Consider the following 16,869-nt stretch of genomic DNA (forward strand, 5'->3'; position numbering starts at 1 on the left):
TAGAAGACTAAAAAAGCTGATGAGAAAGGAAAAAGGAATATTGAAATAAAATCTGTATGTAGTATAAAACAAAGTTTTTGTAGATGTTTACATAGTAGAAGGGCAGCTGTAGTAAATGTTTGGTCCACCAGAGAACAATGTTGGTGAATCAAAAACAGCAAACAAAGAAATGGTAGAGATGTTGAATAAATTTTTTGCTCATTTTTCATCATGGGTGATATTGCTAATATCCCTAGGATAGTAGATGAGTTAATTTTAAATAACATGGTAGAATTTACAAAACTCACAATTACAAGGGAAGGTGATTGCAATTTCTTTTGTGGGGGGACAGATGTGGATGGGAAGAGTCGGTGTCTGGAGGGCAAGTCACCCAGATTAACTGCGTGCTAGGGATTTAAAACAAAGTAGTTGCAGAGTCTGTGGATTCATTGATTGAAAATGTTCATAACTTGCTGAACTCCTGCGTTCAAAAGGGTACCAAAGGATTGCGAAACAGCCAATGTACTTCCGTTGTTTAAACAAGGATCGAGGAGGAAAGCAGGGAACTGCAGGCTGTTAGTTTAGCAGCAACCATTGGCAAAATACCTGAATCAATAGTAAAAGAGAAAATATCTAATCTTTTAGGAGAGGTGAATGTAATTTTACCTAGTCAACGTGGCTAATATGAGGGAGCATTTTTTTTGTAATTTTTTTTTATTGAAGTTCATCACCAAACAAACATTTCCGTAAGATATATTTCAGACATTGTACATATATATCATATAATCATACATGTCACAAATCTCCACAAAGTATTTATCTGAGGTATACACTAAGAGAAAAGAGTGGAAAGAAAAAACAAGCAAAAAGGTAGAAACTGTGTACAAGTAGGGAGTGATCTTTTTTTTACAACATATTCATTGATTTGTGAGAATAAAATCAGGTCTATGAGGCATTATGTAGTTAAACCATTTTTTCCCAGTATGAATCAAATTGTTCCAGCTTATGATTAACAGATGCTGTTATCTTCTCCATTTTGTAAATGTCCATTGTAATTTTCATTCATGCATTTAAAGTTGGGCTCTCCTGTGATAACTATTTCCTAGTAAGAGTCTTTTTACCAGCCACCAACAGTATACTATATTCATTAAATATTTATCTCTTTTCAACCATTCTTGAGATACATACCCAAAATATATGGTTTTAGTCTCTAAGGGTATTTCACATTTAAAGATGTCTTGTAGGGCATTGTGTATCCCCCTCCAATAGTCTTTGATAACAGGGTGATTGAGGAAAGTATGGAGGAAATGATTTACATAGAGAGTGGTGGGTGAGTGGAATACCCTGCCAGGGTAATGGTAGAGGTAGATATATTAGGGACATCCAAGAAACTCTTAGGCAGGCACATGGATGATAGAAAAAATGGAGGCTATGCAGGAAGGAGGGGTTAGATTGATCTTAGAGTAGGTTAAAAGATCAGTACAACATTGTGGGCTGAAGCTCCTGTACTGTTATATGTTCTACATCAAGTTTAACAAACTTGCTCAGATTTTGAGTATGTAATAGGGGAGATGATAGAAGGAAACCCATAGATATAGTGTATTTTACTTTCCAAAAGACATTTGAGAAGATGCCTCATACATTAAGAATCCATAGCATCAAGGAACATATGTTAGAATAAACTGAAAACTGAATGTCTCTTAAAAAGCAGGGACTTTAAATAAATGGGTCCTTTTCAGACTGAATGGAGGTAATTACTTAAGCAATACAGTGGTTAGTTCTTGGCCTAATATTATTCACTATTTGTATTAATGATTTGGAGAAAGGAACAGAATGTAAGGTTTCCAAAATTAGGTGGAAGGGCATGCTGTGATAAGGATATTGTAATTCTGCAACAGGATGAGCGGGCAAAAGACTGGCAAATGGAGTTCATGCAGGAAAGTGTGAGTTCATGTTCGTTGGTAAGAGAAATTAAAGGATACACTATTATCAAAATGGGAAGAGACTGCAAGTGAGTGAAATACAAAGGCATCTGGATGTATGGACGCATGAATCACAAAAATCTAGCAGGTACGCCCAAGAAATACTTAAGAAGGCATTAGAATTTGGCAATTGCAAAGGCATTGGATTTTAAAAATTGTGGAGGTTTTGAGGTAATTATACATGGAATTGGTGAGGCCTCACCAGGAATAATGCATACAGTCCCCTTATCGAACAAAAGATATTGGAACATTGAGGGTACTACAAAATTCACTAGGCTAATAAGAAGAATGAGGGGGAATCTCATTAAAACCTATCAAATGCTGGAAGGCCTAGGTAGAGTGAATGTGGAGAGGATGTTTCCTATGATGGGGAGGGAGTCTACAACTAGATGGCACAACTGCAGAATAGAGGGACATTTCTTTAGAACATTTCTTTCGTCAGCCAGAGGGTGGTGAAAGTGGAATTCATTCCCACAGGTGGCTGTGGAGGCCAGGTCATTGGGTGTATTTAAGGCAAAGTTTGAAATGTTCTCAGTTAGTCAGGCTGTGAAAGGTTACAGGGAGAAGGCATGAGAATGGGGTTGTGATGGAAATAGATAATTTATGATCAAACAGTGCAGCAGACTTGATGGGCTGAGCGGCATAATTCTCCCTCTGTGTCTTTTGTCCTCATGATCTTAATTCTTGCTCAGAGAGTATTGTCCTACCAAATGATACTAAATAATTTGTACCTGTATTCCTTGGAGATCAGAAGAAAGAGGGGTGACCTTATCAAAAGGGGGTCTGACGGGAGTATATGTTGGGATATTTTCACTAATACAAGAGTCTCAAACAAGAGGATGCAACTACAAGGGGCCAATCATTTAAAACTGAGGAACATGGAAATTTCTTCTTGCAGAAAGAGGTGAAAATCTGGAATCCTCTGCCATGGCAGATGATAGCAACTGAATCATTATAAGTATTTAAAGTGAAGTTGGTTAAATATTTGATGAAGTGAAGAAGAGAAATTGAGGCTATCAAAGATCAAAATAGAAGGGCAGACTTGAAAGATATGCTCCTATTTCCCTAAGTTCTTGAGTCGAAAGGTGTGGATTTAAATAAATAAATCCAAGTAGTACTGAGGATTAACATTCAAGATTTAACAGTACAGAGTGAACAGTAAATCTAATTCAAAATCCTGTCTAACAATTCACAATTCATCAGACAGCCTCTCACAAATGGATCATTTTAACAAATCAATTGACATAACATTTATCTGTATATATGCTTAACAATTGAAAAATATTTTCTCATAAAAGTCAGATTTATAGATCCCAGTGTGAGATTAGGAACAGTCAGTATGAACTACCACAAGGTGAGTGAAAGAAACAACATATCCAATCTATCCAAAGTATTCCTTCAACTTAAGGAAGATTTATAAAGCTGAATTTTTCAGAAGTTCTTGTAGAAGATCTGCGAAGCTAGAAGTTCTCGTAGTGATGATGAAATTGCATTTTATGCCGCTTGTTCATGTCCTTGCAGGCTTTTTCTACATTTTTGGTCATTCCAGGAGGTCCACAGCTAAACACTCCAACCTTGGTAACCTACTCATGAATAATGAACAACAAAAATGTTACACCAGAAAGACAGGAAAAATTTCGCAATTCCCTCAATAATTCTGGATCACTTCTGGTTTCCTTGCCCTCCCTTTCCAGTTTTGATGAAGGGCCCTGGCCTGAAACGTTGACACTTTTCCTCTCCATCGATGCTACCTGACCTGTTGAATTCTTCCAGCAGTTGGTGTGTTCATCTGATTGACACTCTATTTCACTTCTACAGTCTCTTAGAACATAGAACAGTACAACACCGGAACAGGCCCTTTGACCCATCACGTTGTTCTGAACTAATTAAGCAAATAATACCCAATTCCTCCTGTCTGCACATGATCCAGATCTACCCCTCCCATTCTCTGCATATTCATGTACCTGTCGAAGAGAAACCGTTCTTTCATCTCTGCCTTCCCACCACTCCTGGAACACATTCCAGACATTCACCTCTGTCTGTCTACAAAACTTGCCCTGCATATTTCCTTTGAACTATCCCCCTCTCAATTAAAGTGCATTGCTGCTTATTTTAATGCGCAGTTTTACATCTGCTTTAACTATAGTAATGCTTTATTTGCCTGTATTCTTCTTTCTTGATCTCCTGAGCTGAAAATACCTTCCCCCATTCCTGTTGGAACCTGGCTACCAGAATTCAGTGCAAAAAAATTACCTCGGCCTTTGAACAAAAAGAGTCACAAGAGTTGTGCAAACACTAGAATTTCTGGGAACCCTTACCTCCTGTGTGCTCATCTCACTTTCTCTCCTTCATATCAACCTCTGGTCCACCTATTTTTGCTTCTCCTCACATACCTTACCCACACTTTCCCCCTTCAACACTCCCATCATTTATTTTCTTCCTTCTCTTCCTGATTCCAACCATGTACTCCCCACATAATTTACCCATTGGATTCCCTCCTCTCTCTGGTTCCATTTGCCCTTCGCTTCTCCCCTAATAGATCACATTTCACCTCCCTTACTTATCAGGTTCCAGCACTGCTAGTCGTTGTGTTCCTGCTTATCACCCTTCAGCTGGCTCCACTTTCACCTTCCCCTCCCCTCCCCTGGTTCCATCTTCCTTTTTTAACTCTTGGCTGTTTCCACCTGTCACCTTTGTACCTCTGTCTCCCAACTCCACCCCTCCAACTGCTCTATGATTCCACCTGCCCATCATCCATCCTTCCTTAGACCATCTATCTCCCACTGTTCCCAGTTTCACGCTTCCCCCCCTCTTTGTATTGGCTAATTCCCTTTTCCTCTTTCACTCCTGATCTTGAGATTTCCTCTACCCCTCCCCCACAGATACTACTCAACCCATTAAGTTCCTGAAAAAGTGTATAGGCACAAGAAATTCTGCAGATGCTGGACGTATTGAGCAATATAGACAAAATGCTGGAGGAACTCAGTAGGTCAGGGAGTATCTATGGAAGGATACAAACAGTTGGTGTTTTGGACCTGGATTGAGCATTTTGTGTGTGTTCCTCCAGCGGTTTGTTTTTTGTTTGTTATAGAGTCAGAAAGTGATATTGAATGGAAATAGGCCTTTCAACAAAATGAATCCATGCTACCATCAATTTTCATCAATCTTTCATTAGCATAAATGTCAGGTTCTGTCAGGCCAAGAGAGAATTAGAATCATGAATTCACACAGAAGTAGGAATTTCAGTCTACCATATTAATGGTATCCATCCAGGATCTTCTGATAAAACTGCATGTTTGGCTTTAGTTGCACTGTGTGGGTTCAGCTCATTACTCCATCATGGTAAATAAATATATCCAATAACAACAAAATCTACTGATATTTTAAACCCATTTCTCTAATAAATGTGGATTATTCAGCAATTTGAATTTGCATCACAATCATTTACTTCTGATGATATTTGATGCATCATCTTCAACAGGCTAACACCATGTCTTATTACATTTACAACGATAATCAAGTTCATTAAGGCACAGAAAAAGTTATAAAATATGATTAAGATTCAGGTGGACGTTGGGTTCAGGTTGAACTGGGTTTTAATTTTATACAAGCACTAATCATTCCAGGTCGACATTATGATTTAATGCAATACTTCCTCCATATACTCATTCTCAGGGCCATCAATATGTTGTTTAGAATGGCAGGTGTTTTTCTGTTCACTCCTCTAATTGATTTTTGTCGAGCCACTCCTCCAGCTTGTGGCCACATTGATGGACTGCGGCAGAGCCGTCTCAGATCTTGGAGAGAGGGCACGTTCGGACCAAGTGGAGGGTGTCCTGGGTTGGGGCACCACAGGGGCAAGCTGGGGTTAGGGCCATCAATATAAGACAATTGCTAAAAATGTAACTTGCTATCAGAGTTCTAGAATTACACAGCGTGGAAATAGGTCCTTCAGCCTAACTTTCCCACGCTGATCAAGGTGCCTTCCTGAACTTGTTCCTTTTGCCTGCATCACTCCAAAGCTTTTCTATCCATAAGCCAATATTAATGCCTTTAAATGTTGTAACTGTACCCACCTATACCATTTCCTCTGGCAGTTCGGTGCACACATCCACTACCCTCTGTGAAAATCCTATAACCTTCAGGTGCCCTTTAAGTTTTTCCCCACTTACATTAAACCTATGCCTTCCCTACCCTGGGAAAAAGACTGTGACCCTCCTTCTTATCTATGCAACGTTATTATATAAACCCCAGTAAAGTCACCTCTTAACTTGCTTTGCTCCAAGGAAAACAGACCCCAGCCTATCCATTCACTCCTTAGTTCAAGCCTCCACTCCCAGCAAAACATTTGTGCACCCACTCTGATTTTTCTGTGGCAGGCAGAACTACATACAATATTCCAGATGCCACCTCAGCAACATGTTGCAAAGCTGTAACATGACTTACCAATTCTTCTATCCAGTGCCCCCTCCAGTGAAGGAAAGTGGTGCCTTCTTCACCACTGTCTACGCATGATGCAAGGGAACTTTCGGGGAACTATGTACTTGTAGTCATCAGTCTCAGTTTTGCATCACTCCTCAGGACCATGTGGTTCACTGTATGTGTCTTGCTTTGGTTTAATTTCCCAAAATATGTCACTTCACACCTGCCTGAGTTGACCCCTATTTCTTGAGATCAGCACAAGAAGGAGAAAGGAATAGAAGTATATGCTGATAAAGGGTTAGAACAATGTTGATAGAATGAAGAGGGATCAAAGGTGTTCATCTGAAGTGTAACTATTGGAATATCAGTTGGACTTTTTATTCCATTGCTTTCCATTCTTTGTCAATTTATGCCATTTTTTAGCTTCTGAATTGTAAGTCCTTACTTCCCTCCGTCTACACGTTTCACAGGGTTTTACTTCAAGTTCAACTTTTGATATTAATTGGTCTAGATCCACCAATTTCAGTGATGGCAAGTAATCATCTTTCGTTGTTGTTACACCTTGACATTGGCAGAAAAATTCTGCAACTCTACAGTGAGTACATTAAATGTGGAAGTGCCAAAGTGTGTGTAATTTGGCATTCTTTCACATGCTCAGCTGTTCTGCAGCCTTCTCCGTGATAATCAAGGAAATATAGGGAATTGACAACGTTTTCACCTATCTCTGAACAAGCTAAGTACTCCAAAGTTTAAGGATGCACTAACCTGAATGAATGATTTGTAAATTCTAAGACTTATCAGACAAATTCTGTACATATAGGTTATAAGAACATCAGAATCAGATTTATTTATCACGTGCACATCAAAACATACAGTACAGTGAAATATATCAATTTAAGATTTCAAAGTAATTGATTTTTAAATAATTGGAAGATTTTAAAATGACACTTCATATTCTAGTTTTATTTCTAATTTCTAAAAAGATTAATATATTAACAAAAAATTCTGCCTTCTTGGTTTGGCATCTGCAAATTTTTCATGATTGATTGCTTGGCATCACTAGCAAGGGAGATTCTGATCGGATGCATGGTAACAAATATGATATGTCAGAGGGGTTGCTATGTCATTGTGGACAGTTTTCTTTGCAGCCAACAGTGAACATTGTCACTTCAACATCGACTGCAAAATTCTCATTCAAAACAATGTCTGTTGTACTCATTTTGATCCTGGTGACCTGTGTTTTCAGTCGTGGCCCACCATTAATAAATTACTGCTTCATATTTGGGGATAAGAAACCTATCATTTCTTGTAGAATTCTATTGGCTTTGTTAGCCTAGGCTTTCGTCAATCTATAGTTAAAAACACTGGACTCTCATCTACTTCTAAGTGGCCTACTTTGAGCAGTTTTTCCCAAGGATGAGTTGAGCAGTGACCTGTTAATTCCACTTCAGATAGTGATGATAGTATCCCAGCATCTTTACATAATTAGGAGGTTAACCAGGTTTTTGGTTTATCACTAAACAGTCTAAAAACCTTCTGCAGAAATATTTTTGAATATCTCCTAACTAGTTGCATCATGCTCTGGTATGGCAATTCAAATAGACAGGAGTGCAAGAAGCTGTAGAAAGTAGTTCACTCAGCTAAATACATAATAGACACATTCCTCCCCACTGTGGAATGTATTTATATGAGGCACTGCCTCAAGAAGCCAACATGCCATATCCTTGCAGCTACCATTGAGCAGGAGGTACAGAAACATAAATCCCCACCTTCAGGTTCAAGAACTGCTACTTTCCATTAACCATTCATTCTTGAACCAACTACTATAACTCTGATCACTACAGTATAGCAACACTGTGATTACTTTGATTACTGCACTAGAATGAACATTTCTGTTCTAATTAGGGTTTCTTATAAAATTATGTATAATTGTGTTCTTTCCTGTAAGTGTTGTGTATAATTTATGATTTTCTTGTGATTGTTGCTAGTATTATGCTCTGAGCTTGTGATACTGCTGCTGGTAAGTTTCTCAGTACACCCTGTGCATATGATGATAAACTCAACTTTGACAAATTTTGGGGCATACATAACTGGGATATGTCACACTGAATCAAAATCAAAGATCCAAATAAAATTGCCTTATCAAAGCTGAGTGTTCCTGGTACATTGAGAAATGACAACGTTTGCCACGATGATGACAGGATACTTTAAACCACAACTGCTGAAGTACAAATCACTACTCACCTCAGAATGCACATCCACAAGTGAAGAGAAGAAAGGGACAAATTGAGGACGTCCAAAATGTGTGATGGATTGAAGTCCAGTGAACAAGCTACGGTTCGACACTTTCTGAAAGTGGCGCTCGCAAATGTACTGGACCAAACAAAAAATCTCATTAACTTATGTCAGGAAATAGAGCAAACAAAGCTTATAGAGGTTTATAAAATTATAAGGGTAGTCAAGATCATCAAGTAATATAGACTGTGTAACCAAGCAGATTCAATATTGTACCAAATGCTTGCACCCAAAATTAATTCATGTGTGAATTTTTTTCCTTCTCTTTACTTTCAGAATATTATGAACATTATCTAATGTGAGCAGAAGGTCAGTGCATTCTAGAATGCTTTTCTAGCTGGTGTTGGGATACAAGACTCACTGCAATAGCTAAATTCCAAAGCCAGGTCCTGGCATCTTTGTTGCAAATAGCAGTTAGCTAACTTAGTCAGTCCTATAAAGTATGCAGTACAGTTACCAAATGTTGGTTGAAAGACAAGATAGATTTCAGTAGTATTCATCCAGATGTTTGGGGTCTATTGGCTGTTACAATACCAATATAACATTAGTTCCACGCCACAGATTTACATAGATCCATATAGTTATTTTGCACAGAAACAAGCCTTTGCGCCCAACTCATCCATGCTAGCAAGGTGCTTAGCTATAGTAATTTTATTAGCCTACCTTTGTAGATGTACCCACCATTAAACACATGTACAAGGAGAGCTGCCACAAAAAAAGCAGCCATTTTCATAGATTACATCCCCCCCCCCCCCCACCCCATCTTCTTACTGCTGCCATTGGGAAGGAGGTACATGACCCTTAGGTCCCACATGAACAGGTTCAGGAATAGTTATTACTCTTCAACCACCAAGCTCTTGAACCAATATATATAACTTCATTCATTCAACACTGAACTCATTCCGCAACCTATGGACTCACTTTCAGGGACTCCACAACCTATAATCTCAGTTTAATTTATCTATTGTTTTCTTTTGCATGTTGGCTGGTTGTGTGTAGTTTTTCATCGGTTTTATTGTATTTCTTTCTATCTACTGAGAATGCCTACAAGAAAATGAATCTCAGGACAGTATATGGTGACACATATACAGTTTGATAGCAAATTTACTTTGAATTTTGAACTTTGAAATTTTAAACCATATCCTTCTAAAAATTTTTTCTATCCCTGTACCTGTCAAGTACCTTTTAAATATTGTTCATGTATGTCTTTCTACCAACCACACTGGCAGCTTTTTCCATGTACCTATCACCCTCTGTGTGACAAACCTGCCCTTTAAATTTTAGATTACCCTACCCTGGGCAAAATAATTTATCTATCCTATCTACAATGCTTATAATTTTATAAACCTCTGCCTCCTTCATTCCAGGGGTAACGGTCTCCTTAGACCTCACACCTTCCAGTCAAGGTAATATTCCTGTGAATCTTTTCTGCCCTCTCTTGAGCTTAATCCCTTTAGTGTGGCGACCAGAATTGCACACAATCTTCCCAATGCAGACCAACCAATGATTTCTACAACTAAAATATGGCTTCCCAACTCCTATACTCAATGCCTTGGCTAATGAGGAAAGCATATAGCATGCCTTCTTGACTACCCTGTCTACCCATGTTCCCATTTTTGAGAAATATGCATCTGTAGCTCAAGGTCTCACTGTTCAATAATACTTCCTAAGGGCCTGCCATTCACTGTGCATGTCCTGGCCTAGTTTGATTGAAGTCCTCCATTGGTTGAGGTCGACCATTGAAGTGGCATCCTAGTTGTTGACATGATATGCAAGCCAGGGCAATACAATATGGAGAGCAAGCTGTTCCCCATGCAGCAGCCTCCTCCTCTTCAGGCAGCTGATGGAATGGCAGATACTGATACAGTTTGACACCAATGGTATTGCAGGAGTTGCCAGTTAGCATTGAACCCAATGTAGGACTGTCTTAGAACTTCCAGCTCTGGATATTTCCTTGAGAGTTTACTTCCAAAGCTTTCCCCATGAGTGGGTTTAGCCGCAAGGCAGCGTAGGTTTGAGATCAGAGTTTTCAATCTCCTAAATGAGCTGCCAAACATGGCTGATGAGCCCCATTTGCCCAAAGCAACTGGTTTTAAGGTGCCAGTCACATGCCTTTTCCCTTCCTCCTGTCAATAATTGGTTTATTTTTGTCACAGATATAGAGATGCAGTGAAAAGTTTATGTTTGTATGCCATTATTATTAACAGATTATTCTATATATAAATCCATCAAGGTTGTACAAAAGGAAAACAAAACCAGAATAAGACCATAAAATATAGAAGATGAGTAAGGCAATTTGGCCACCCATCGTGTCTGCTCTGCCATTTCATCATGACTGATTCAAATTCTTCTCTCAACCCCAGTCTCCTACCTTCGCTCAGTATCCCTTGATGCTCTGACCACTCAAGAATCCATCAACTTTTCCCTTATGTCTCTGGCCTCCACAGCTGTCTGTGGCAAAGAATTCCACAGACTCACCTCTCTCTGCCTAAAGAAATTCCTCCTCATCTCCATTCTAAAAGGACGCCTCATTATACTGAGGCTGTGTCCTCTGGTCTTAAACTCTCCCACAGCAGAAAAAATCCTCTCCATATCCACTCTGTCAAGGCTTTCACCATTCAATAGATTTCAATGAGGTCACCACATATTCTTCTGAATTCCAGTGAATATAGGCCCAGAACCAATAAACATTCTTCATATGACAAGTCATTCAATCCTGGAATAATTTTTGTGAACCTCCTTTGAACCCTTTCCTGTTTCGGTGTAACATTTATAAGACTAGGGGACCAAAACTGCTCAGAATAATCCAAGTGAGGCCTTACCAGTGCTTTATAAAGTCTCAACATTCCATACTTGCTTTTATATTCTAGTCCTCTTGAAATGAATGCTAACATTGCATTTGCCTTCCTCACCACAAGCTTAATCTTCAAATTAACTTGTATGGAATCCTGCACAAGGACTCCCAAGTTCCTTTGCACTTGTTTTTGTATTTTCTCTCCATTTAGAAAATAGTCAACCTTTCAATCTCTTCTACCAAAGTGCATGACCATACATTTCCCAACACTGTATTCCATCTGCCATTTCTTTGCCGATTCTCCTTACCTGTCTAAGTCCTTCTGTAACCTTTCTACTTTCTCAAAACTACCTATCCATCCACCTATCTTTATATTGTGTGCAAGCTTTGCAACAAAGCCATCAATTCCATCATTCAAATTGTTTCTAACACAGACCCTTGACCATTAGTCACTGGCAGCCAACAAGAAAATACTCCAATTATTTCCACTCTTTGCCTCTTGTTAATCAGCACTACTTTATCCATGCTAAAGACTTTCCTGTAATACCATGGATGTGTAGCTTGTTAAGCAGTATCTTTGGCCACCTCTTTCAGAACTCTGGGGTGTACACCATCTGGTCCACATGACTTACCTACCTTCAGACATTTCAGTTTCCCAAGATTCTTTTCTCTACTAATGGTAACTTCACGCACTTCATGTCCCCTGACACATGGAACTTTCATCATGCTGCTACTGTCTTCTACAATGATGACTGATGCAAAATAGTTATTCAGTGCATCCACCATTTCCTTGTCCCCCATCACTATTCCCCCGTGTCATTTTCCAGCGGTCCGATATCCACTCTTGCCTCTGTTTTACACTTTATGTACCTGATGAAGCTTTTGGTATCCTCTTTGATATTATTGGCTAGCTTACTCTCATATTCCAACTTAACCTTCTTAATGACATTTTAGTCACCTTCTGGTTTTTTAAAAGCTTACCAATCCTCTAACGTCTCACTAATTTTCGCTCTATTATATGCCCTCTCTTTGGTTTTTATGTTGGCTTTGACCTCTCTTGTTAGCCATGGTTGTGTTATCAAGCTATGAATGCAGCATATAGTGTTATAGTTGTAGGATATCCGTTGTAAATTTAGGATATAGTATTATAGTTACAGAAAAAGTGCAGTGCAGGTGGACAAATAAGGTGCAAGGGTCATAATGAGGTGGACTGAAAGATCAAGAATTCATCATTGTCATAGAAAGGTCAATTTAAAAGTCTTATAATGGAATAGAAGCTGTCTTTGAGCCTGGTAATACATGTTTTCTAGTTTTTATATTTTCTACCTGAAGCAAGGTGGGAGAGGAGAGAATAATCTGGATGGGAGGGGTCCTTGATTCCATTGACTGCAATGAGAAGTTGGATAGACTGGGAAATTATGACTATCTTCAATGACACTTTGAAGACACTTTGTGACATCTGAGATATCAGAAGTGGAGCTTAAAGAAAACTAATCTCATCGGGTTGTAGCAGCACAGGACAACAAGGAGATGGCAGAGAAGAAACCTGGAGGGATTTGAAAACAAAAATCACTGACAAACTAGTATTCAGTTTCAACTACATATGCATGATATAATAGTGAGACTTGGTTTGAGTTAGGATGACAGGAGAGGAATACATGAGTACAAGCTTATTTGGAGTGGAAAATTGGAGGACGGCCAAAAGTGCATTGGAATTGTGAGAGCTTCAGCGGTACATCTGTAGAGACAAGAATGGAGTTGAAAATGGGACCTTGAGGGTTAGAGTTTTAATACTCCCAGTTCAGATCTAGGGTCAAATGTTACTTACAAGCATGGTGGTCCGCAGGTCAAACTTCTCTGCTAGCTGAGTGATGTAGATATGGACAGATACCAAGGAATTTTTGTCTGTCTCTTCAACTTCACGGATGATGTCCTCCAACCACTCAAATTGCTTCTGCGTTCGAGTCACCCAGATAAAGTAGATCTGGCAATAAAGAGGTTAACTAAGTTATTTAGAGCCAAAAAAGCCCTCTCAGGGTTCACCACCTATTAACCAGCAAAATATGTAGTCAGCTTTAATTACTTGCTTTCCAATTTTATAGTTTGGAGAGGATGCAGAAAGGTTTACTGGGATGCCTCCTGGACCACTGGGCATATATTATAAGAAGAAACTGGACAAACATGATGTACAAAAGCTAGATGAACTCAGCAGGTCGGGCAGCATCCGTTGAAAGGAGCAGTCAATGTTTTGGGCTGAGACCCTTCGCCACAAACATGCTTTGGAGTGGTAAAGACTGATGGGAGACCTGATAGTTTATAAGATGATGAAGGGTATAGAAGGAGTAGATAGCCGATATCTTTTTTCCCTGGGTTGAACTAACTAGAGGGCAGGCTCTTAGAGGAGGAATGTTCAAAGGAGATGTGCAGGGTAAGTTTTTTTTTTAGACAGCAAGTTCTGGGTGCCCAGAAAATGCTGCCAAATACTGGAGCCAAATACAATGGAGGCAGTTAAAAGGCTCTTAGATCAGCACATAAATGTGCAGAGAGTGGAGGAATATGGATCTTGTGTGGGCAGAAGATGGCCAGGTGTTTAATTTCTAGTTTCGTTTGTTCAGCACAACATAGAGATGGTGTGACACCCAGAATGCTCGAAAGCTACTGCATCGGAAATAACACAAGGCAAAGATGTGTAGAAAAGAAAAGACGAAAAGAAGAAGAACCCCAGTCATTCCTGGAAAAGAAAACAAAATACTAATAGTCATTAAAGGTCCACCTGGTAGTTTCAGTTCCTGTTCTACACTTTTGTACCAATTTAAGATTAAATTTAAGAGTGGTATGTTGTTAAGGGCTAATATCCATGTTTTCGCAAAGAGAGATCTCAACAGCTGCACATTTATCTTGAAAAAAAAATGCAAAACATCCACTTCCTTTGAAAAGAAACAAAAGCATATCACTGGCAGTGCTCAAATATTCAAGGTGAAATTAAAATGCTTGGGAAGGAAAGGCTTGCTGAGCATTGGAGCAAGTGGCTACTCACTCTCTCTCCAGTATGATGCACTTGGGGATCATTATCATTACCAATGTCCACATACTTTGCAGGGCAACATTTGAACAAGCAGAATTTATATCTTTCATGTGGTTCTGAAAACAATCTCTATTAAATGAGTAGAATAGTTCAAGGTTCATAAGATACAGCTTTTAAATAATGTGATGAAATTTGCTAAGATAATGTTTACTGTATATAATACCAAAAATAAAGGAAATGATGCTGGATTGATACAGTTGAGAGATCGTTCTGTTTATTACATTCTGGTTCCCCAACATGCCATCTAGCAGGGCAGAGGACAAATTACCTGTATAAATTATGTTCAGTATTTTGGAAATAACAGCTACCATGACAGAGCTGTCAAGTACAAGAAAACACAAGCCATAAGGGAAATGAACACATTTATCATGTTATTTTATCACTGATAGCTGTGAATACAGGAAGATAAACAATGAGAACATAATAATTATAAAGGTTGCAGTGTGATGTGGCATTTCTTACAACAATAATCAGTGTTGAGCGGGGTGTCATTGGTGACACTAAGTTACTAAGAAAAAGGAATCCCATAAAAAGAAAATTAACTTGCATTAATTCTTGAGCAACTCTTACTGAAAGTTTGAGGAATTCATCAAATCAGCTGTAGGGGTTTAAGTGCAGCTCACTGCTAACTTATCATAGACAGATTGGGATGGGCATAAATGTTGGATTTGACAAATCCCAAAATGTTCAGTAAACTTTCCCACCATGTCTGTGTAGCATCCCACAATGTTGTGCCAGTGTCAACCTGGACACTTTGGTCAGTTTGTACTAAAATGGATTTTTTAAATTCTAATTGTGTTCTTTCTTCTAACAATTCGATATAATTGATACTTTTCCTTCTGAATGCCATTTAAATGATGCTATGCGCCTATGATGCTGCTGCAAGTAAGTTTTTATTTGTGCAATTGATAATAAATTCAACTTTGACTTTGTTAAACCCCCCCCCCCCCATTTTGTGCTCTTTTAACATATTCCACTATGATAAAGGTAGATATTAGGGTATTACTGTGGATTTTGGGGAAAATATATTTAACCCCATTTCTGATGGATATTCTGAAAAGCTTTCAAATGTGGGTATTATGCAGATACTTGAACTCAAAATTATATTGGCTGTGCTTTAAGACTTTCATCCCTTATGGATAATGTTTAATGTCTGACTGCTCACTGGCTATAAAAATATGTATACAAATTGTGAGGCATTGTGAACTGAACAATAAACTCTTTGTTTGAGCTTGGGTATTAATCTGTCTAATTAGCAATGAACTTTCATTAGAGGCTGAATACCCATTGAATGTGCATGTCTTACAGCTATGACACTTTCTCTGGTTGAAGACACTCACTTCCGTTGAGCATAGAACAGTACAGATCATCTTGATATTAATTTATACTAAATGTCCTCTTCCTGTGTATCATTCATGCATCAATCTAAAAGCTTAAACTCCACCAAACTGCCCGTTTCCTGGTAACCCATTCAAGGCACCTATTACTCAATAGGTAAAAAAACACTTCTTTTCATAGCACCTTTAAACTCTCCCTCCTCGAAACTTAAAAGCATGTCCTCTGGTATTTAACGTCTGCACCCTAGGAAAAATATTCTGTATACCTATCATAATTTAAAAAATTCTATTGTCACTCCCCTCATACTCCAACACACTTGGGAGTCTTTTACCAGACTTCTCCATGGTCATCACTTGATTACAATGACAGGCCCAGCACTAATGTAAAAGTCAGTTCTTAAAAGTCAGTACCTTCAAGGGAGAAGAGTAAAGATGATGCAGAAAAATGTCTACTGTTTCCATTCAAAGTCTCAAACCCATTAGATAATGTGCATCAGCTTGAATTTACCTTTTTACATACTATTTTGTCCTTGATTGTTGACTTGTGGACAAGATCCTTGAGGATAGATGCAAAAGGCGTCACACCAATCCCACCTCCTACCAAAACTGACACATCGAACTTGTTCCATTCTTGGTGGCCCTCCCCGAATGGGCCGTCCAGATAGATCTAAAGAAGAGATTTTCAATCTGAATTATTGCGCTTGTGCACTGACCTTCTTTGCAGTGTGCCAGTTATGTCTTCAATATAGTCAGAAGCTTCTTAAAACAATCTCTCCAACCAAGATTTTACTTACTTTTTTCCTGACACATACCTTCAGAATATTGATAATTAAAATTTGTTTGACAGCACATTTAAGGATCACTTACCCACACAAAATGTTGGTGGAATGCAGCAGCCCAGGCAGCATCTATAGGAAGAAGTACAGACGACGTTTTGGGCCAAGACCCTTTGTCAGGACTAAATTAGTCCTGATG

The 16,869-nt window shown here is 38.8% G+C and overlaps 1 protein-coding gene across 1 annotated transcript in view; it reads right to left on the minus strand.

Annotated features, from left to right (window-relative positions):
- Window positions 1–3,421: 3,421 nt before the first annotated feature.
- LOC132379252 (dual oxidase 2-like) overlaps window positions 3,422–16,869 on the minus strand; it is a 134,090-nt gene continuing 120,642 nt past the window's right edge. Inside the window, exons 31-34 of the mRNA XM_059946955.1 lie at window positions 16,403–16,561; window positions 13,301–13,456; window positions 8,628–8,756; window positions 3,422–3,544 (exon numbers count right to left, since the gene is read on the minus strand). Of these exons, the coding sequence (XP_059802938.1) occupies window positions 3,422–3,544; window positions 8,628–8,756; window positions 13,301–13,456; window positions 16,403–16,561 (567 nt within the window). The remainder of the gene's footprint in view (window positions 3,545–8,627; window positions 8,757–13,300; window positions 13,457–16,402; window positions 16,562–16,869) is intronic.

This window comes from Hypanus sabinus, chromosome 21, assembly GCF_030144855.1.
Source record: "Hypanus sabinus isolate sHypSab1 chromosome 21, sHypSab1.hap1, whole genome shotgun sequence".
NCBI classification, from domain to species: Eukaryota; Metazoa; Chordata; class Chondrichthyes; order Myliobatiformes; family Dasyatidae; genus Hypanus; species Hypanus sabinus.